Source organism: Channa argus, chromosome 14 (assembly GCF_033026475.1).
Source record: "Channa argus isolate prfri chromosome 14, Channa argus male v1.0, whole genome shotgun sequence".
NCBI lineage: Eukaryota > Metazoa > Chordata > Actinopteri > Anabantiformes > Channidae > Channa > Channa argus.
Window position 1 is genome coordinate 2593570 of NC_090210.1, and position 22658 is coordinate 2616227.

Sequence of the window (22658 nt, forward strand, 5' to 3'; positions counted from 1 at the left end):
CAGGGGTTGTGATCAGTTATATAAACACTTTGTCTTTTTCTGGAATCATTTTAGAAAAGAAACGTAGGCCTAATTTTGAAAATTAGTTCATGCTTTTTTTACTTTCTTCTATTCTGTTATTCTTTTCACAGCTGCTTCTGTGCAATACACAACTAAGGCTTGACTCAGGTTCATGTCAGGAAAAGAATGAGTGTGATGTTTTTTCTAACTTTAGGAAACATATGAGTGCTTCTGTGAACCAGACTCTCTGAGTATACAACATTGAATCATTTCTAAAAGCTAAAAGGTTTTGAGGAGGCTGAACCTTTCTAACCAGTGAGAGAATTTCAGCAATGTCTGCTTGATTAGTAAGTGATGTAGCATTGTTTACTGCAATGCCTCGACGGCTGGGTGGAGCAGGATTGATTTTGAGTCTCGTGCTGCTCCTAGCATGATTGGCAGAGGTTGCACATTTTTGGCTATAAAGTACATTAATAGGATTAACTTGGTACTAGAATTCAGTTATGTTGATGTTTTATGTTTTATTGTGTTTTTCTCTCTCTCACACATACACAGACACACATACACACACACACACACACTTTGGTTCTGCTGCTCTGTGTCAACTGATCCATTGTGGTTAAGTATCCACGCTGATCCAGTAAAATAGTGACCTGCTGTGAATCAGGGAGCAGTAATAGAAGAACCTACTAAAACATAAACTGCAGCATGCAGCAGAATTCAGGCTGAACAATAAAACATGAGAAGTATTTTACTACGGATTACTATCCAAAGCAGACCTGCTATCAGTAGGTGTTTTCGCACCCATCTGAGTGTGAGTACATAGAGTGGTTGGGGTACAGCCCTAGAACAGTTGCCAAGATGGTGTTGAGCCAACCGTTTGCAGGTACACAGAAAACAATAGATGCATTTGTTCTGATGTATTTCATACTTTGTTGCTGTGTGTTGCTCTCTTCTAATCACTGATGGTGGCCCCAAACCTTAGATCACAGGTTTTGGCTTTAAATATTAGTGCGACACAAAAAACACAACACTTTTGAATATTTCAATTTTGACCTTGTGAAACAGCCAAAACAAATGTCTTATTTGATTTTCTCAGTGCCCTGCAGAGCACAGCATCACTGACTCTGACTCTGACTCTTTTAGTCTTGTGAAGGTCAGAATATTTAAGGCAGGCTGTTGATGTTTTGCAGCTTCTGAACTATGTGGTTTTTGTGGTCTACGGTGCTGGACGAATCAAAATTGTTCATGAAATACCAAGTTATTGCCTACTTATTAGTGTGCAGAGGAATATGCTCAGCCTGTGGACAGATGTCGTTTGGCTTTGTTTGTGTAGCTGTTAAGATGGGAACTTGCATGACTAAATGCACTTCTGAGCTGAAATATGGATTCCATCTTTCCCTTCAAACTGTTTTATTTATTGTCTTTTCTTGCTCTTTTTCTCCATCCTGCTTCTCTTACACAACCTCTCTCTGTTTCCTCCTCGCAGTCAGTTTTTCTGTTGCTAGTTGTTACTCTGTCCATTTTTGACTGGTGGTGATGGCTATGAAAGATGCCTCTCAGTGATTAAAATGGTTTTTCTGCTCTCCTCCTACCTAATCTGGACCTTCATATATGGTGACAGTCCTGGTGGGGATGGGCCTGATTGGTACTCTGTCTCTCCTTGCCCTCCTCTCTTGTTTCTGTACTCACCTAGGTGGGCGAGTGCACTAGGGGGATTGAAACCCCACTGGAGCTTCCACTAGGAAGGGGCCTGTGTATGCGGGCCTCTTCCATGCCCCGTCTGGCTGTAGAGCCCCAGGTACACACACCTCTTATGACACAGCCTCTGGCTGGGTGTTGAAGACTTCTACTGCTGCATGGGCTCTTATGCTAAAGCTGTTTAAGTGCACGAGATGCTGAGAATTTGTATCAATAGAGCTACTTTGGGAGTTTGATTAAGGCTGAATGAACTGTTGGAACGGGGTTTGATCCTTGAATGCCAATGCCTTGTCTTTTTACCTCGATTTCATTCATCCACTGTAAAGGAAATGCTAAACTACGTGAAGTGATGCATGATAGAGATAAAGAATTGTTAAAACACACTGTGCAATGGTCTATTGATTTCTGAATACCACCCCAATTCCCAAAAAGTTGGGAGGATGTGTAAAATAAAAACAGAGTCCAATAATTTGCAAACCTCATCAACCCACATTTTGTTTACAATAGAACATAAACAACATATCAGATGTTGAAACTGAGACATTTTATCACTTCATGGAAAATATTAGCTCATTTTTAATTTGATGGCAGCAACACATCTCAAAAAAATCGTAACAGGATAATGTTTAGCATTGTGTAGCATCCCCTCTTTTTTAACAACTGTCTGTAAATGTCTGGGAAGTGAGGAGACCAGATGCTGGAGTTGTAGGAGAGGAATGTTGTCCCATTTTTGTCTGATGCAGGATTCTAGCTGCTCAACAGTCCTGGGCCTTTGTAGCTGGATTTTTCTGTGAATGGCCTGGACTGCAGGCAGACCAGTTCAGCACCCAGACTCTTCTCCTGCAAAGCCATGCCATAGTGATAGATGCAGTATGTGATTTAGCATTGTCTATGCAAGGCCTTTCCTGAAAAAGACGCTGTCTGGAGGAAAGTATATGTTGTTGTCTATGTACTTTCAGCATTGATGGCACTAATGAACCCCCATACCATCAGAGATCCAGGCTTCTGAACTGTCTGCTGACAACAAGCTGGATGGTTCCTCTCCCCTTTAGTCCCGCAGAACACAACGTCCATTGTTTCCAAAAAGAATTTAAAATTTGTATTCGTCTGACCACAGAACAGTTTTCCATTTTGCCTCAGACATTTTAAATGAGTTCTGGTCCAGAGAACACTTCTTCTTTGCGTGATACAACTTAAACTTGAATGCAGTGATGTCCAGTTCAGAATCATGCCTGTTTTTAATGCAGTGACATCTGAGGGCCCAAAGATCATGTTCATCCTGTTTTGACCTTCGGCATTGTACCTTGCGCACAGAGTTTGCTCCTGATTCTCTGAATCTTTTGATTATGGTGGGATCTTCAAAGTCTTCACAATTTTACATTGAGAAACATTTTTCTGAAATTCGTCCACAATTTGTCACAGATTGGTGAACCTCTGCCCATCTATACATTTGATAGGCTCCGCCTCTCTGAAACGCTACTTTTATACCCAGTCATGTTACTGACCTGTTGCCAGTTAGTCTAATTAGTTGTCAAGTGCTCCTCCATTTGTTTATGATTTGCAGCTATTACTTTTCCAGCCTTTTGTGGCCCCTGTTCCAAATTTGAGATGTGTTGCTACCATCAAATTCAAAATGAGCAAATATTTTCCATGAAATGGTAAAATGTCTCAGTTTTAACATCCGCTATGTTGTTTATGTTCTATTGTGACTAAAATATGGTTTAATTAAATGTATAAATCCTTGCATTCTGTTTTTATTTACATTTTGACACCTTCCCAACTTTTGGGGAATTGGGGTTAGAAAATAATTCGCATTTAACTGGAGTATGTTTAACATGATCGTTGTGTACATACCCTGTGTTTGCATGTTTGTCTGTTTGTGTTTTCACCTATAAGCAGACAGAGGTTGCAAGTGGGTCCATGAAGCGTTCAGCCTCCACTGTTGGGGATCAGCGGGTGAATGGTCTTTGGCAGGAAGAGAAAAGTCCTGAGCGACTGTATCGACCTCGTCACAAAAGCTACAAAGCAGCTGGTTAGTGCTTCCCACCTGTTGTTACAACATGAGACATTTTTCTTTGGTAAACATTCAGCTAAAATATATTTACTAGTGCAAAAAGTTAGTGGCATTGGTACCACATGTGTGCAATCCAATAATCCACAGCAATGTTAACAAACATCTCAGGTGTTTTTTTAGATTTCTGTTTACCAGCTTCACATTACATATGGTGTCTTATCAAATTGTTATTGTTCAGCTTTTTTGCACTGCCTTGTATGGGGCAAATATTGGTTATTAAAAGATTATGTTTCTTGATGGGAAACTTGTGAAGATGTACAAAAAACAATTCCCATACGAATGGGATATACCATAACAAAATTGTATAAAGTTTAGTATTTATTGTGCGGTCACTCTTTTTTTGTCTTTTCTTCTTTTCTTAATTTGCCGTGTTGTGGTGTCTCCTCTGCTGAATCTTTCTCCTTTTAGTTTCTCGGTCTGAACACTGGCAGCAGGGTGACAGGGAGCGTGGTCGATCCAAAGAGCGATGTCACCTCCTCTCTCCAGACACATCTCGTTGCAACTCTGAGGAGAGAGGTCTGCAGCCTTCACGATCATCCAGCGTAGAGAGAGCACACACCCAATGCAAACAGGTCAGAAATACAAGTCAGGATCACAAATGAAAAATGACTGCAACCAAAAATGTTGGTCACTCAGTTCTTTTTGTGAATTACTCACTTGTGAATGTCGCCGGAGTGATTAATATGAGCCTGTGATGAGGGTTTTCTGTTGCCTTTGTGACAGTGTACTCTAAAGCTGCAGGAAATGTTTGTCACACAAAAGCTGAAACATTACAAAATAATAAATTGATATGTGTCACAATATAGCAAAAGTATATAAAACATTGGGAACATGCTCGTTTGCACATTGAATCCCAATGACAATTCGGAACAGAGCAGTGTGCTCTGTTCAGGCACAGGCTCACGCAGATGATCGAGACTTTCTATTACGGACTGATTAAAGTCCAGGTAATCTCCAGACCATCTCACTCGGACATTTGCGCTATCACGTACACCGCCTCCAGATAAAGTCCAGAGAAGATCAGGATTCCGGCTAATGCTTGAAAGACACTTCTGTCTGTTGGAACACTGTAAACAAAATACCTGAACAATTGTACACAGTAATGTAATAAAGTTAATGAGAAACTGATTTCCAGTTTCCGGAGCTTATTCATGAGTTGAAACACATTTCTGTTTGTGTTAAAACACACTTTTGCTAGGATTTGTGATCACAAAACACTTTTGTCATTTTGATCATGCCAGGGCAATCTAGTGCCTTTTTTTTCTCTATTTTGTCTCCAGGGCAACAGTTCAGATAGTCCAGTGCCATCCACCTCGGAGTCCAGCACCCCCAGCGTCCGAAGACCGTTATCACGGACCCCAACTCGCTCTCACCCTCACATTTCATACTCCCCACTCGTGTGTCGCACACAAACCTCTGTCGGTGAAGATGAGGATGAACACGGGAGCCCAGAGACCATAAGGCGGGGCAAGCCCGCCTGGGACACCCAAGAGAGTGTCACAGGTGAAAGGGGGAGCGACGTCAGCCAACACCCATCCCCACCTCGGCGCTACCCCTCTGAGCCATTCCTGGCTTCGCAAGAGGACGACAACAGTCCAGACCCCTCCGGACCCATGGAGACACTGACCTTCGAGGCGGCGGTGGCTTGCAGCCTGGGACGCTCAAACACCATCAGCTTGGCCCGCCCACGCTTGCGGACTGGCTGGCAGGTGCCTAATGGACACTTTCGGAAGCGTCTGGCTCAGACAACCTCAGTTGCAGGCTGTGATCCACTCAGCGACACAGAGGAGGATGATAGGTGCTAGGGACAGGAGGCACAGGACGAGAGAGGAGGGGAATACCAGAGGGGTGTGAAAGGAGGACACTGTATGACAATGTGATGAGTAAAGGTTACTGTGACTCTTATTGCATCAGGGCTTTGAGGCCACGAGCCCACTGAATGTTTGGTTAAATGTGAATGAAAAACAACAAAGAACAATACTTCCTGAAACTGTAGTTGCCAATTCACATGGAACACTGACAAATAAGGTCTATTTCCTGACTGGTACTTGAGTAATAATTTATCTCAAATAGTGCACACGATATGCAGAAAATATATGAAATGAATGGGTAAAATGATGTAATTTGTGTCAGTATATTTTCATTTCTCAAGATGTTTCTTAATGATTCAGTGATGCTCTGAACATTATTTATCTGTGGGGTGTGTGAATATGTAACTACATTTTCTTATAAATTGATTGTTTTGTAAATACATTGTGACTATCACACCATTACCATTTATTAGACCAGATCAATACAACAAGCCATCATAAAGAGGCAATTTGAATCTTAACAAGACAATGTGGACTCTAATAAGCAACACTCAATGATGCTGGATTTTTTTTACAATATGAATGAATGTGCACGGGGAATACTTCCTGATTTTCCCCATTTTTTTTTTTTGTTTGTTATTGAACATAAGAAGTTGTTAGATATGAATAATGTTAATGAATAACACCGAAAAGATTCCTATTTGATATTTAACTTTTGTTATTGTTAAACCATGCCTCCTTCAAACCCAAAATTATTTTAAAAAAACTTACTTTTATTTTTATTTTTTACCAGACTACACCCTTTCTAACAACTACAGTATGCTTAATATATAAATTTGACAATTTCTGGGTGTGGAATTTTACCATTAACTGATATGAAAAGAAAATGATCTTTCACCCATATTCACCTTTTTCTTCCTTGTGATTATTGTAAGAATCATCGCACAGGATGAGCGTAGAAACACTGTAGACACACCATGACACATTTTGCTTCACAAATTAACATTAATCTATTACTTACTAATAATGTACAGATGAACTATGCTGTTTGTAACATTTAGGAAAAGAAAATAATAAACAGGATCAGCTGATAGGCTTTAAAGGTAAAGGAATCTTTTGTAAATGTTCATTTTAAGGTTTGTGTGTTTGTTTTATTTGCCTGAAGAAGGCCAATTCTGTGAAACTCACTTAACCAAAAACATGGAGATTTGTATCATAAATTCCTGGAATGCAAATACTTTGTGGGTTTTTATGTGTACAATAGCTGTATATACAAATAAAGGTGTCCTGAAGTTGACACTGTTATTGGATGTCTTTTTATTTTCTATTTTACAAATACGGAAATACATAATTAAAAGGGAGACCTTGAAGCCAATAAAAACTTCCACAGAAAACAGATATTCTGTATTTGCAATCTCTAATATCAAGAGTTTGCTTTTGCTTTGACTTTTTTTTTAAGCTGCTCACAAGGAATTGAACATTTGTCGATGCAGGTTTATATAAATTTACATACACATTGTAAAAGCCTGCTGATGATGGCTTTTCTCATTGGCATTTTACGTTTTGTTTTTTTTATTTCTGATGCTTTAAAACAATACTGGGGTCTCTCCTAACATATTATATGGTAAAATGTATATTTCTCGTAAGAGAGATTTGAAAAGTTTTAGTTGTTTTGATTTTGATGATAAATTGTAAAACACCCTATAATGAGAATAAGGAAATTTTGTATTGTTTTGTTTGGAGACACACACATAGCAGGTTATACACTAACTCATCATTTACATTTCCATGTTTAGTCATTTGGCAGACGCTTTTATCCAAAGCGACCTACAGGGGAGATATGAAAATATAAGTTTCTGTTTCATGAAATACAAGAAATACAAGAAAGAACAGATAATATATTTATTTCATAGATTTAAGTGCATAGGAAGTTGTGGAAGAGGGCAAGAGTTTTTTTTTTATATTGGTGTTGTATTGTGTTGAAAATTTGGCTTGAAAGACTAGGACTTCTGACTTGGAGAGGTTGAGCTGAAGATGGCTTTCTCTCATCCAAGCAGAGATGTCAGACAGACAGACAGACAGACAGACAGACAGACAGAAATGCATAATGAGACAGTGGACTTATCAAAGGACATGAAGAGCTGTGTGTTGTCAGCATAACCATGATCGCAAAAGGCATGCGAATGGATGATGGAACCAAGTGATGCAGTATCAATGAAAAAAAGAAGAGGACCAAGAACTGAGTCCTGTCGCACACTGTTTTTGGCTCACATTGTACACACTATTGAAATCATAGGTATTCTACTCCAGTGAGTTTCAATCCTCGTCCTAAAGTAACCCTGCTCTCTTTATTTTCCAACTCTTTCAAACTCTTTCCAACCGAACTTGACACTGCTGGTTGCCTGAGTCAGGTGTGTTCAGTCAAACAGAAGCTAGAAGATACAAGTTCACTTTGTCTTTCTCTGCTCCAACCTCATCTGAATTGATCTCCCAGCTTCTGATTGACTGAAAACAACCTGATTCAGATAATCAGATTTACAGGTGGGAAAACAAACAGGGGTCCTTGAGGACTAGTATTTAGAACAACTCTTTTACTCTGCTCAACTCTACTCAACTCTACTCTACTCTATTCTATTTACTAGCCAAACAAACAAACAAAAAAACACCTGGCAGGTATCATCTTATTGCTTCATTCATTGCCTATAAAACAATCAATAGCATAAGAAGAGTAAACATAAATAAAAGCAAATAAAATGCACTCATGCAATTTACTTCAGTAAATGTTAGTGTGTTTTAAAGCTGGTGCACATATAGACGTCTTTAGATGCTATAAAGACTTTGTGGGTGTTACATGATTGCACATATGATTGATGAACTCATGTTAAATACATTATTGATGGCTTATTATATTGTATATGCTCATTCAGTTTCATATTGAAAAGGTTTACTGGACAATAATAGAGCCAGCATTTATGTTACTAGTGATACCTTGGCTTTTTTTTACGATGATAAGTCAAAAAGGTGAATTCCAATGTAGCCCTTAGGCCTTATGAAAAAACATCCATATTTTCCATACATTTTTGCAAAAAACACCCTCTTTGTTATTAATTCACAGAATGCTGTAAAAATGCAGTAGCATTATATGTGCGATTAGACTTGCAACCACAAGGGGGGCAAATGCAACCGCCAGGGTTCACAAGCCAGTGTCTTCTTGTGCCTGTCCCAAAGTCTGGATAAATGCAGAGGGTTGTGTCAGGAAGGGCATCCGACGTAAAACACATACCAAATAAAAAATGTGAATCATGACTTACTTTCACACCGAAAATGACTTCCCTACCGGATCAGTCGGGGCCCGGGTTAACAACGACCACCACCGGTGCTGTTGACCTACAGGGTACCGGTGGAAATTGGACTACTGTTGGTCGAAGAAGGAGAGGATGAAGGTGTGTTCGTAGGCAGAGAGAGAAGAGGAAAACCAAGAATGTAGGACTGACAGTAGGGACTCTGAATGTTGGGACTATGACAGGGAAGGATAGAGAGTTGGTTGAGATGATTAAGAGAAGGAAGGTGGACTGTGTGTCCAGGAGACCAGGTTTGGTCTTCAGGACAGGAACGCAGGACAGACAGGACTTTGCAAAGAGGATGGAAATGGCTGTAGTGAACACTTTCTTCCAGAAGAGGCAGGAACATATGGTGACATATAGGAGTGGAGGTAGAAGCACTCAGGTGGACGACATCTTGTGTCGACGTTGTAATCTGAAAGAGATCAGTGACTGTAAAGTATTAGTAGGGGGGAGTGTAGCCAGACAACACAGGATGGTGGTGTGTAAAATGACTCTGGTGGTGAGGAAGATAAAGAGGACAAAGGCAGAGCAGAAAGGAAGAATGTTGTGTAGTTTTCAGGGAGTTGAGACAGGCTCTGGGTGGTCAGGAGGTGCTTCCAGATGACTGGACCACTACAGCTAATCAGGGAGACAGGTAGGAAGGTACTCGGTGTGTCATCTGGAAAGAGGAAAGCGGACAAGGAGACTTGGTGGTGGAACAAGGAAGGTCAGGAGTGTACACAAGGAAAGAGGTTAGCTAAGAAGAAGTTGGACAATGAGAGGACTAAAGACAGTAGACAGGAGTACAGAGAGATGTGATAAAATGGATAAAAGAGTATCAGCGAGAATGAAAGGAAAGGTGTTCAAGACGGTGGTGAGACCAGAGATGTTGTTCGGCTTAGAGACAGTGGCACTGAAGAAAAGACAGGAGGCAGAGCTGGAGGTAGCAGAGCTTAAGATGTTGAGGTTCTCTTTGGGAGTGACGAGGATGGACAGGATCAGGAATGAGGACATCAGAGGGACAGCTCATGTTAGATGTGTTGGAGATAAAGTCAGAGAGGCCAGATTGAGGTGGTTTGGACATGTTCAGAGGAGAAACTGTGAATATATCGGTAGAAGGATGCTGAGGTTGGAGCTGCCAGGCAGGAGGTCTAGAGGAAGACCAAAGAGGAGATTTATGGATGTAGTGAGGGAGGACATGAAGTTAGTTGGTGTGAGAGAAGAGGATGCAGAGGACAGAGTTAGATGGAAGGGAAGGGAACAGCCGAAAGGAAAAGAAGACTACAAGAGCTTCAAGCTGGTTTAAGAGGAAGTAAAACAGATTGAACATTTAAATTAAAGTAAAAGTAAAGTAAATAAAAAAGTGATACATGATTATGGGTCACGTACAAAAGAAAAGTACATAAAAATATTATATTTGTGTATACTATACAGAAATCTGTCTTTGTATTTATTTTTGCAGTTTACTTTGTTATTGTTCCCTAATATAATTAGATTATTTTTGTATTTATGTTTTGATATGTTTGTAAAAACAGAATGTTTGGATGATTTTTATATTTATTTTTACATTTCTATTGTATTCATAAGTTGTTTATTATAATGTTTTAATTATACACTAAACATCAATCATAAATACGTTAATCTTTTTTGTCATTGAATGGGGAGGGACTTGGGCGCTTATACGTAACCAAACGTATCCAATCACTGCGCAGAGTCATACAATGACGTCACATGCAACGGACCGATAACATGAAGGAAGAACTAGCAAGGAAGCGAACTGTTAAATGTTATACACGAAGTTAAAAGGTGGAAATGTCGCTACAGTTCAACACTCAGACACTTCCGTCTAATAGCTGGAGGTGTTACTAAAGTACATAATTTGTAGAAATTGCGAGTCTTACGAAGGAATGAGCGCTACTTATAGAAGTCGGGCGAAATAGTAACTAGCTGGGTTGCTAGTTGTCGTTAGCAAGAGACTTCTTTGTTTTGTTTTCCAGGTGGGGGTCTGTAAACATGAAGAGAGCTTAGCGAGGGGCGGTTGTTCACATTTAACCTCTACCTACGACTTTTATTATCATGCATACTAAATATTTGGCAATAGATGTTTGAGCTGTGAATTCATGTTTTCTGCGATCGTGGAAAAGATTCAACTATCACTAGCCATCGAAAGCAACTTTAGCAACACAGAGTCCCGATTTTTAACGTTCGAGCAGGACAGGACTGGAGACACGAAGACATGGGCAACTGTCTCAAGTCTCCGACATCAGACGACATCTCTCTGCTTCATGAATCCCAGTCAGACAGGGCGAGTTTCGGTGACGGGATAGATCCTGACCTGGAGCCTCCTCCGCCATACCAGGTGAGAAGCAGCTTCCAGGTTATCGATCCAAAACACTACATTTCTGTCTCATCAAGGACACATGGTTGCGTCAGTAACGGTATTGTAAGTTAAAGCCTAAATGTTGACATGCACAAGCTACTGTTCGTGAAAATATCCCCGTGGTTCATGTTTTTGTGTGCCCTATTTATGTCACCAAGCAGTACAGTACAGTCTATAATACACCGGAGTAAACCAGTGGGGTTTGCTTTGTTTCTCACTAACTGGCCTGTAAAGAGCCTTTTTTCCCTTCCCGGTTCATCCGACCTGTCAGATCACTTTAGTGTATGAGTGAGCCGATATGGGAGGATGTTTTTGTTTCATTTTAGTGTTTCTCTGTCGTCTACTAGGAGCAGGCTCACATGCCAATGTACCATCCCACGCCTAGTCAGTCCCGTCTGGCCACCCAGCTGACAGAGGAGGAGCAGATCCGCATAGCTCAGCGCATCGGCCTCATCCAACACCTCCCTAAGGGCGTTTATGATGGAGGGCAAGACGGCTCAGAGAAAAAGATCAGAGAGTAAGCATTTTGCGGGTTTTTGCATGTGGTGGCTACATGAGACAAGGTTGAGCCGTAGTAACTGAATAGGCGTAATATTTTGTATAGACCTGACCTCAGAATACATAGACACTTTTAAAATAATGTTTAATCTTAAGCTGAATGATTTGATTCACTGTAGACATTTAGTACAGATATATACTAGTCAAGAATTTGTAGGCAAATTTGTATGAACCTGGTTTTGTTGTATTTTTCATGTGCCAGAACCACTAGCCAATGGAAAGAAGTAAATATTATAATAATAATAATAATAACTTGGTGCTTGATTACTCTTAAAAGTTAAAGTTGAAGATGTAATTTCAATGCAACAGAACATATCTGACACCAATTCTTTACATTTTGGGCCAATTAAGTACAAAGTATTAGTTGTTTTGCTCTATTTTATGCCACTGTAAAGTAAATATTTCTTTGAGTAAGATTCTTGTTTTGACAAAACTATTAATTTGAATACGTTACCTTGGGCTTTGGAAAATGGCAAATAGATACATTTCACATGATTAAAATGCTATATTGGATAAGCAGTCAGGCTTTGATATCTTTAATATAATTAATAATATAATATAGTGCATTGGTCACAAACAAGAATCCAGTTGTTTCTCTTTTGTTCAGCTAAAAGGTTTAGAAACAAAATGTAACTTTAGGGCTTCTGCTAATGATTATTGTCTGATTATTGTCAATAAAGTTGTTTTGTCTGTGATTGGTGTATTAAATGTCGAGAATAATTTGGCAGAGCTCAAGGCGATTTTTTTATGTGCAAATATAGAAACGGCAAAGCAGCAAATCCTCACTTTTGACAAGCGGAAACTACAGACTACTACTGCTTTTGTTTCAAATGACTCAAATAATTATCAATACTGTTACCAGTTCATTTTCTGTTGCTCATTATCTAAATTAGGAGGTTAATTATTTAGTTTCTAAAAACCTGTAATCATGTGCAGACTTTAGAGGCCAGTGAAGTTAAATGAAAATATTACATTAAAGTAAGATCCAAATCATTTGTATTCTCGTGTTGTCATACACCGTAACAACAAAAACGAATGTATTTAAGCTTGTCATTTAATTTGTTTGCAGATGTGTGATCTGTATGCTGGACTTTGTGTACGGTGACCCCATCCGGTTCCTGCCATGTATGCACATTTACCACATGGACTGTATAGACGACTGGCTGATGAGATCCTTCACCTGCCCCTCCTGCATGGAGCCTGTCGATGCTGCCCTGCTCTCCACCTATGAGACTAACTGATTTCTCACCCTTCCACCTTCACCCCCACGCTTAGATCAAAAGTAGTTCCAAGACCCCACAAAAACTCAATAACCTAAAGAGCAAGAGGGGCTAAAAAATATGCATTGGCTGTTGTATTGCACTTGGGAAATTTCCAAATTTACTCACTTAATGTTGGCCTTCCATGCCCCTGGTCTAATTAAGCCGGTCTTCAGCATCAGTTACACAAATCGGTGAGAAATGTTTCCAGACGATCTTGCATGTTTGTGCGTCCAGTGTTGCCACCGACAGTGAATACATGTAATTTGTGTGTGTGTGAAATCTTTCCACTTGAGCTGGTCTCAGTGGTGTTTCTCCCCAGTGGACCCCAGTTCACCATCTCTCCCAGTAAATCACCACTTAAGTGGATGATTGGGTGAAGACATTTGTGACCAAAATTCTACGAGGTGTTGTCAGGATTCTGTTTAATTAAATTTGAGGTTCTCTGCAACACTGAGCGAGGACTTCCTCAACCTATTGATCTGCTTAACATGCTCTCTCAAAACAAAATGGCCCTACACAGCTGACATTTACACTTTTTGTGTTGGATAACTGAGAGGAGGTTTCCCATTAGCCGAGATTACAGAAATATTGTGCACATAGAAATACCCAAAGTTTGTAAGTACACGTGAATATTGAGCCCATATCAAAGTTGCCTTTGGCTACTCCAAAAGACCACCCTTCAGAAATGCTTTGAGTTGAAGGGCAAATCGATGTGAAATGTGAATGCTTCAGCAGACAATGTGTGAAGTCACTGATGGCCAATGTAAAGGGCTCATTTGTGCATGGGCAGGTGGATCAGTCCGTCAGAAATTAGAAATGCTTGCACACACTTTACATCTGATCCAGAGATTTGCACTTTACGTATAGGACAGTATCTAAAACAATATATTAATATATGTACCTTATAACCTTGCACTACCAATACATCATTCCTTTGTTTCTTGAGATGCAAAAATTATATAGCTGATGAAGATATTTTCCAGGGTGTTAGTCGTCACATTGAAGTAAGCCTGAAGATGTATATCATGAAATCTGTGATTCAGTAGTGTGAGCTTCTGCTGTGTTTCTGATTTTTGATTCTTGTGTGTTTTGTGTGCAGTGAAGGGACAGAGGCTTGCTCCAGTTTAAAGGACAAGTGTGTTATTGCTTATTGACTTGTTGCGAGTTGGAGAAGAGGATAGATGCCACTCACATGTCTTTGCATAAAATATGTAGCTGCAACAGAGACAATGAGTGTAGGTTAGCAAAAAGCTATTCTGTGTATGTTAAATGTTTTCAACTCACTATTTAACACTTTCTGTTTACAGACAAATTAAAAAAATTGAATGATTGTTTTATGAACGTGTGTATGTGTTGTTCAACAACATGTAACCCTTTGACAAAATACTACAAATTTACTTTCCAATCCCATTCTTTTGGTGAAACCCATGAGGCAAAGCATGTTAAGCTTTAGCGATGCTTTGATGCTTTTACAACTTTTAGATAGTGTCAGGTTAGCTGTTTCCACCTTCTTGCCGTCATTATGCTAAGATAATCTAGCCTAGCCATATGTAGTAGTTCTGAACGTGACGAGAAGACGAAGAAGCATATTTTACAAAACATAAAACATATTTTTGGGATGCTTTGAAAGCATTTAAATTTTGAATGCATTTATTTTATTCATTATCCATCACATTTTCATTTTATTACATTAAAACAGTTTTGTGGTTGCGTGATTTTGCTTTAAACTGTTTGATTTATTTGGTTTTAATGTGTAAATTTCCTGTTTACTCTGTTTTACTTTCGTCTTATCTTTATATGTATGTAAACGAACATGTGCATTTAGGACAGTATGGATATAACTGTTACACTTGTTCAAACCTGGCTCTGCAAACCTCTGTCCCAACTGAATGTCTCAAAGTGTGAGAGACTCCTATTGTGTGATAGTTAAAATTAAGATATGATATTTTTCATAGTTTAGTTTTTTTTTTTTTGCTTTGTTTTTCAGCTTAATTTTTTATTTTTGAAAATACATAATCCTGTTATATTGTTTTATTTCTTTTTTGTAGAGAAAAAAATGTATTTGGTTTGTTTAATTAAAAGAACGTTCACCATCATCTCTTCACCATCATCATTTGCTGGTGTCCGTCTGTAAAGTGGTTAATGCATGTAAGAATGCAGATTTGCAGCCGTGTGGTGACTAAAGTATGAGATTACAGAATACTGTATTGCAAAATATTCCTTTGAGCCTTTCATTAATGCAGTCGTAAAATCTGGCAGTGTAGTGAAAAATGTGACTGCATAATTGTGAATCTCCATTCGACTGGCCACAAGCAAGCAAGCTGAGGCCACATTATTAATGTTTAATACTTTGTTTTCTTGGCTTAAATCAGCTCTGGAGGGAAACCTCAGTAACAATGCCTGGTGGAAACATCTGAGATTGCCCCTATAATTACAAAAACCCAAGACAAATCCTGGTCGAAACAAGAACAAATGGAAGCCTTGTTTGTGAACATGTATCTCACATGTGATTCAGTTTACATAGGGTCTTCCCATCATTGAGGGCCACTGCAAAAGAATAATTCATTGCAACATGCTTTCTTCAGCTTAAGCAATAACAATTAATCAGCTTAGAAGTGCTGCAAAATCAACGTGCTTTTACTTTCAGATTCCAACAAAATACAAGGAACACAGTAAGGACAAACTTGGAAAAAGTCACTTGTTCAAATGCGTCACTAATAGGATTTTGTGCTCAAGAATTCAGTGTGAAAGGATGCTGGTACTGCTGCTGTCCACTCGTTAAGAAAGAGTCTGTAATTTCTGTAAGAAAACACTGCAGATGCAGATTAGGAAGTTCAAAAAAAAAAAAAAAAGAAATCCTCTTTTTACCAAAACTCAAACAGTGAGACTAGTGCACAGCTGGAGCTGGCCTGATTCCAGTGTCCTGTTCAGAAGGTTTTATCCAAGGTTGAGCCATAGTAACTAAATAGGTGTATCACCAGTCACTTTGTTACCCACCAGCATGTAAACAGCCAATGAAGATGCCACAACAGTCAAATACAGAACAAGAATTTTTTTTTAATATTGATCCAATTTATTTTTCCAACCATTAAATATTCATGTGACACTGCAAGTGAACAAATCCATATACATATTTATTAAAGCAACACTGAGTTCACTCATGTAGACTCAAAAAGGCCCGTAAATTCACATTATATTTTAATTTCTCTAACCAGCAATGTTGACTTCAAATGAGGACAAATGCTTCTGACCACTATACTTTTAATCTATTTATCCATCTTCTAGCACTGAGAGGCTACTGATAATTCTGGAATGGCTGATCACCGCTGGCATCAAACGTGTTGCATCATCAGGGTTTGTACATCCCATGAAAGGTGACAGGAATGTTGCAATCCACTTCTGCCCTGGCGACCTCGGACAGATCCTTTGCATTGAGGATGAGCATGTATGCCGGTCTCTGGGAGCCAGGAGCCGCCACAATGGTCAACAGCACACCTGACATCACAGCACAGGATTATTATTATTATGGTGTAAAGTTAAATGTCTAGTATTGTGTTTACATTGCTGCTGACATACCATCATCTTCATCAACCCCCTCTGGATTCTGAACAAACAGGGGCTCTGAGGGGTATGAGTCAGGCTCTTGCCATACCCAGGTCTCTTTGGTTCTTACGTTCAACTTGCAGATCTACACATAAAAGTAAAAAAAAAAATCAGTTAATTAAAAATTTAGTTTTACACAATTTGAAGTATGATTGAAGGTTGTTGTTTTTTTTTTAACATACCCTGTCTGGTATGAAATGGTTGAGGCCCAGGGCATAAGCATATGTGTAATTCTTTCCTCCACACATCTTGTAGTGGATTTGAGGGAACTCAAAGGCTAAAACAAACAATATTAAAATGTTTAGACTATGAAGATGTTTTTTAATGACTCACCATGGCTCCACTGTGTTGGAGGTGCTAGATACCTTGGCGAGGCCCTGAGAACAGCACCTCAGGCTCTAGCCAGATGGTCCCATCAGAGTGCATGGTGGCTGTAGCTGTGGTATATGGCAGGCTAATGAGGTTCTTCCCCTGCTCCTCCTGCAGCAAGTTCACGACAGGATGAGAACAAGGAACATGAGACTAAACATCAGTCAGCGGAAGTTGGAATGCTTCTAGTGAGCAAGACAGGTTACTCACCTTATGGATGTCCAGGGGAATAACATATCTGCGGACCTCTGGCTGGGGTGCTATCATGGCCGCCTTCTTTACCTCGTCCCAGTTGGCTCTCAGGTTGGCCAACCAAAGATAGTTGTAAACAAACTCAAATCTGGCACAAAGAAATAATAGTGAGCAACACAAAGAGTCCGTGTATTGTATTAAAATGATAGGGGTTTAAATAATTCAAATTACCCTTTCCATGAACAGAGGTCAAAAACTATGTATCCCTGGTCCTCATAGGTGTTGATGTGGTGAAACAGGCCAATGGCTGCTCCTTTGAACTTCATATTGATGTACTCCCCTGGGTCCTTCTTGGCTATATGGAACAAAGTCTACATCAAAGCAGATATAATGGGATTTTAGTAAAAGTAACAATGACTATAAGCATTTTTTGAAGCCTTAAAATCACCACAGACATTAAGCATCTCCTAATTCTTACTCCTTGGGTCTCATTGGACTCAAAGCAGTCCATGTAGTTGGAGCCTCGAATGCTCCAGGCACTCAGGAATTTCAGCAGGTTGATCTTCACTGGAGTCTCCACAAACACAAAGTAGTTTTCTGACATGCCAAAGCTAAAATTGATGAGGAGAGAGCAACAAAGGATGAACTTCAAGTGACAGTGTTAATACCAAATCCATGCTAAGCGATTGACCCACACACACACACACACACACACACCTGTGCACATAGGAGGGTTTGAACCTCTCCGCACTGGGGAACTGCACCACTACTTTGGATCTCTCAATGGGATCAGACTTGTCTGAAAAAAAAACAACAAGGGATTGACATGAGTGTTTCACACTTTAATTTCTATGTTATATCATACACATATTAATATATCTGAACCTTTCTGCGTGGGTGGGATCTTGACGATGTTGTAGGCTAGAGATGCTCCTTTACCCATGCAGTTTCCGATGTTATACACAGTGCCATCTTTCTCTATGTGAGGGTGGGCTGTCACTCCATTAATGTTGACATAGTCACACATATCAACCTGCATATAAAATAAAGAGATTTTTAAAGTGCTTTCATGTAGAAAATTATGCATCTGGAAGTTTAAATGTAAGAGCATACGTCCACACCTCAAATTGTAATATTTGTATTACTGTACCTTTTTCAGTGTCTCCAAGGTTTCAGTGTTTACTTTAGTAATGTAGTTTGTTTCTGTCACAGCATAAAAATCCTCTCCAACAGGATAGACATTCACCAGGCAGTTATCTGTGACCTCCACCCCTTTGAAGTAAGAGAAAAACCTGCAAACACAGAAACAGTAGTGTCATTAAAAAAAGACGCCCCGTCTTTGCATGATGCAGTGAACAGCATCTGGGTAACTGACAGGATAATTCACATGTACCACCCACCTGGAGAAAATATTTTTGCAGGGGTCAGGGTACGCACATGTACCAAACTCAGTGATCACTACACGCTTCTCTGTGATGGCGCGTACGTAGGCATCTGTCCTGATATACCTAAATGGAATAAAGAGTGAAAATGAAATTAATCACACATTACCTTTAATGCATTGAATGATTCTACCCTCAGCTGAGTAAAGGAGTAGAATTACTTGGTTAATATATCTAGATATAAAAATGAATTTATGATTTATTGTGAGCCATTGATTGGGGTGATTTAATCAGTTAGTGACTTTATCTCATTGCTGATAATGTTTTTTTAATGTTGCAAATTATGATATAATTTCATGATGCTAATCTAGCTGTGTATGCAGCTGTATTACAGACAAAGAGAAGTGCAGTGTCTGTACCTTGATTGTGCGATAATGGATTGTGTAGCATTGTAGTAAATTATCCAATCAGTCTGAAAAAATGTAAAGCGGGAGTTTTCTCCTTAAAGTCTTACTTTCGGAAGTAGGTGACTTGGCCATTCTTAAAGTCAAATTTGTGCATGATAGCCTGGCCATCGAAGAGGTGATAGAAAGGTTCATCCCCTACTTCAAAAAGACCAGGTCCCAAACGGAGAAGACTGCCCTTCAGAAATGAAGGAATCCTACCTGCAAAATAAGAGTCAAAAAGTTCTTTTTCCATCATTAGATTTTTAAAATTGAATTTCAACATATCCAGGTTGTCAGAAGACTTTGAGCTACAAGTTAGTTTCCTGAACAGTGCCGTCACTTTACAAATGTCACAATCTATTTCTGTCTGAGAGATCCAAACAAACCTGTAACTGTGGTGGGAAGAGGCTCAGACAACTCTTCACATGTCTCAAAGATTTTCTTGTAGCTACCAGCTGGGTGTTCAAATCTGTTAATGAATGACAAAGATATCAACAAGCACTGCAGTTTATTAAATAAAAAAATTCAGTAAGTTTAATACTCATTCTGCTAACAATAGAAGCTACATATAAGACAAGATATACAGGTCAAGTGTTGAGCTTTAAAATCCTCCAAAAGCCTAATCAGTTGCAAACAAACTAACCATTCAAATGACTGCGTGAAAGTCAGGGGATCAAGCACAAGATATGTGAAATAGCTAGTTTTCCAACTTATTACAATAAGCACGAGTCAAAAAAAAAGAAAAACGAATTTATTAAAAGAAGAGTCTGAATTCATTAAAAACTCACCGGCTGACCATGATTCCTTCTTCTTTTGGTAACACACAGAACAACTTTGGTCACTTCTAGACTGGAAGTCTCTGATCTCCCAGTGGATTTGTGATATTTATTTGTTTCAGTCACTCCAATCTGCACAGTAAACCTTTCCCTTAGCCAATCATGTCACACTATAAACAACAATCCCATTGTGCTAATATCCTCTGGTGGATGACTCAATGACCACCTCTCTGAAACCGGATTTATTGCATTGAATATTTATTGCAGAGAACCATGCTTTACAATATGTGGCAATACTGTATGTGATATTGATATCAATTGTTTCAAGGTGTTTGAATTATTTGATTTACAATACACCTATGGAGAAATACATTGTGCAGCATATTTGAGAATGTTGATGCAATGCGCAGGACTGTTAAATAACATGAAACAAGTCTTTAAAACAACAGAAAAGAAGGAATATGTGTGTTCCGTGCTGTACAAACTGTCAGTCTTGTTGACATATCGATAAATTGCACACTTGTTGACTTTATAGGACACATGGAAAGAACTATTGGGATTAAAGCCAAACTGACCAAAGAAAAAAGGTATTTCACCTTGTTTTCGATTAAATAATATTTTTCTTAAATAACACAGCAATAGCCTGAGGATCGGCTGTTGTGAAACCACACTAACAGTGAACCTTCGTTGCTATTATTAGGTGACATTGTACAACAAGCATCGGGCACATTGCTAATTGGATGAAATGTGACCAGTGGTTCTTTGCTGTGAGCACAAAATGCCTGGACTTGCTTGTCTCAGTGCAGCTATAATCCAAGTGTAGGGATTATGTTCAATGTAGTCTGAAGACAAACACTGTATTGTTTCTTCTGGGAAAAAACACCATTAGCCCAGTTTCAACAGAGGCATTTTTGTCAGTGGGAGGGTTGTGACATGATCCACTGACTACTCAACACAACATGTTTGATAACCAATTAATCAAACATTTTAAACGCCCTCTTTTTCCATAAGCTAAAAATAGCTTTATCAACTACCACAGGGGCCAAAACAAACAACAAATGAGGACTCAAAATTGTGACTCATATGAATCATATAAATCATATGGCCATTTGTAACCTATCGAGAAATCATTGTGTTATTGATTCATTGTGTGATTTTTATTAATTTGGATTTGCAAATTGTTTCAGCTAGTCTGTGGATGGCTGTAGCTCAGTTGGTAACGCGATTGTTCATGGGTTAGGGTCAGAGGGTGAAATTGGGTGAATGAGAAACAACAGTGTGAAGTGCTTTGGAAAAATGTGCTATATAAGAAGACCATTTACAATATAAATCTAAAACAATAAATGCACAGATTGATAAACCCATCCCAATTGATATTCCAACTTATTCTGGGGCTTTACATATAATTTCATGGCCCTTGCCAGTATATAAAGTTTGCTCAGTCGTCATGGTGATTATGAGTTGTGGAGCTAATGATGGCCGCACATGGACAAATCCGTCTCCATTGCAACTTAGCAAAATACATCATTTGATGACAACTGTGATGTGGTTGAAAGCTCCAGAAAAGAACTTGGTAGCAAACATGAAGTAAATCTAAAATACTCTCAGCTTGCACATAGTGCGTTTGTAGCCAAAGGCAGATTTTCCTTGTGGATGTGTTTGATCCCCTGAGATTTCAAAATCAACCTAGTCAAACACTGTGGACTGAACCTTGATTGAGGCTGTTTGGCCAGACTAGTATCACAACGGTCAAGGGTGAACATTGGTGAATGCTTGTACAGACCAAACTATCCACATGTAAGGGAAATGAGAAAACAGACTGTATTTTGCATGACAGGATATTTACAAGTGACAGCGGGAACTGAAAAGAATCCCACATTGAGAAACACAAAAATGAAAAGGGACACAAACAATTGTATGCAAACAATTGGGCACCATAGAGCAACTGACACCTGCTGGAGCAATAGATTAAAATTTTGTCTTTCTTCAAATGAAAAATGTATCAATTGACTTGAAACAGAAAAGAAGCTTAACTTATTGTGGCATGTGCATGTTGGTTCCTGCTATAAGGGCACATATTACCTCCATATTACATATTACAAATGAATAGTACAAACACTTTTAGAAGGCGGTTCAGGGTATTTCTAGATTTAGCAAATTTCTTGCAGATCCCTTCAAGATAATTTTAGAATGCCTTGATTATACAAGCCTAGCCATAGATTTTTTTATAATGACCACTAAGAACCAGCATTTGCCCAAAGTTTTGCTGCTGTACTTCCAATTTATTGGATCATATTTTTTTACTAAATTGTTACAAAACAGACATTAGCAAATCAAATTCAGTAGATGATGTCATGGGGACAATGATCCGCTGTGGTGACACCAAACTCACGGGATAAGCAGAAAGGACATAAATACAAACAAACAAAAAACAAGCAAAAAATTAAAAATAAACGAAAAAGAGTCACCACATTTTTTAATATGTTGCTAAGCCAAAGACAAACATGCTGCTTCCTCATTACTTCCTGGTTTACAAAAGGCCTATTTTCTATAAAGTGAGGGCGACATCTGTTGGTTGTTGAGTACTAAAGCATTGTCTACATTTTATTCTTCCGTTTTTGTTGTGACCCATTTATATTCCACGGATTGATATGTAGGTACGTAAACAAACCACTAAAACGTGTAATTTTTGTATTGAAGTCTGAACGTTATCACAGCTTTCAGCGTTACGCATGCGCACTTTATTCCATTATTACGCAACATGGCGGCGAAACTCTTAAG

At 39.0% G+C, this 22658-nt stretch overlaps 3 protein-coding genes across 8 annotated transcripts in view; 2 read left to right on the plus strand and 1 right to left on the minus strand.

The window, feature by feature from the left end:
- Positions 1 to 6883, plus strand: part of cacna1eb (calcium channel, voltage-dependent, R type, alpha 1E subunit b) — a 56481-nt gene extending 49598 nt beyond the window's left edge. For 3 of the 6 annotated variants that reach the window (XM_067474959.1, XM_067474961.1, XM_067474964.1), the window contains 4 exons: positions 1697 to 1801; positions 3598 to 3733; positions 4184 to 4347; positions 5056 to 6883. In XM_067474959.1, the coding sequence (XP_067331060.1) occupies positions 1697 to 1801; positions 3598 to 3733; positions 4184 to 4347; positions 5056 to 5580 (930 nt within the window). In that variant the 3' untranslated portion in view covers positions 5581 to 6883. The remainder of the gene's footprint in view (positions 1 to 1696; positions 1802 to 3597; positions 3734 to 4183; positions 4348 to 5055) is intronic. The other 3 variants (XM_067474960.1, XM_067474962.1, XM_067474963.1) reach the window with 3 other exon arrangements.
- A 3748-nt stretch (positions 6884 to 10631) lies between these two features.
- LOC137098203 (RING finger protein 11-like) lies at positions 10632 to 15205 on the plus strand. Its single transcript, XM_067474188.1, has 3 exons — positions 10632 to 11268; positions 11637 to 11806; positions 12917 to 15205. The coding sequence occupies exons 1-3, from the start codon at positions 11146 to 11148 to the stop codon at positions 13086 to 13088; spliced, it is 465 nt and encodes a 154-aa protein (XP_067330289.1). The 5' UTR covers positions 10632 to 11145; the 3' UTR covers positions 13089 to 15205.
- A 941-nt stretch (positions 15206 to 16146) lies between these two features.
- rpe65a (retinoid isomerohydrolase RPE65 a) lies at positions 16147 to 22645 on the minus strand. Its single transcript, XM_067474180.1, has 14 exons — positions 19890 to 22645; positions 19488 to 19570; positions 19170 to 19320; positions 18674 to 18781; positions 18424 to 18565; positions 18159 to 18306; positions 17991 to 18072; positions 17752 to 17884; positions 17505 to 17644; positions 17292 to 17421; positions 17078 to 17192; positions 16895 to 16989; positions 16686 to 16797; positions 16147 to 16604 (listed from the first exon to the last, which is right to left on the minus strand). The coding sequence occupies exons 1-14, from the start codon at positions 19898 to 19900 to the stop codon at positions 16459 to 16461; spliced, it is 1596 nt and encodes a 531-aa protein (XP_067330281.1). The 5' UTR covers positions 19901 to 22645; the 3' UTR covers positions 16147 to 16458.
- Positions 22646 to 22658: the final 13 nt, after the last annotated feature.

What these genes read in the sequence shown, in the direction of transcription:
- LOC137098203 (XM_067474188.1), top strand. Translation starts at nt 11,146, where the DNA reads ATGGGCAACTGTCTCAAGTCTCCGACATCAGACGACATCTCTCTGCTT. An exon ending in AGCCTCCTCCGCCATACCAG is followed by an intron (nt 11,269 to 11,636) that starts GTGAGAAGCAGC and finishes GTCGTCTACTAG; the next exon opens with GAGCAGGCTCACATGCCAAT. An exon ending in TCAGAGAAAAAGATCAGAGA is followed by an intron (nt 11,807 to 12,916) that starts GTAAGCATTTTG and finishes ATTTGTTTGCAG; the next exon opens with ATGTGTGATCTGTATGCTGG.
- rpe65a (XM_067474180.1), bottom strand. An exon ending in TGCAAAAATATTTTCTCCAG is followed by an intron (nt 18,566 to 18,673) that starts GTGGGTGGTACA and finishes CTGTGTTTGCAG; the next exon opens with GTTTTTCTCTTACTTCAAAG. An exon ending in GTTCTCAGGGCCTCGCCAAG is followed by an intron (nt 16,990 to 17,077) that starts GTATCTAGCACC and finishes TGTTTGTTTTAG; the next exon opens with CCTTTGAGTTCCCTCAAATC.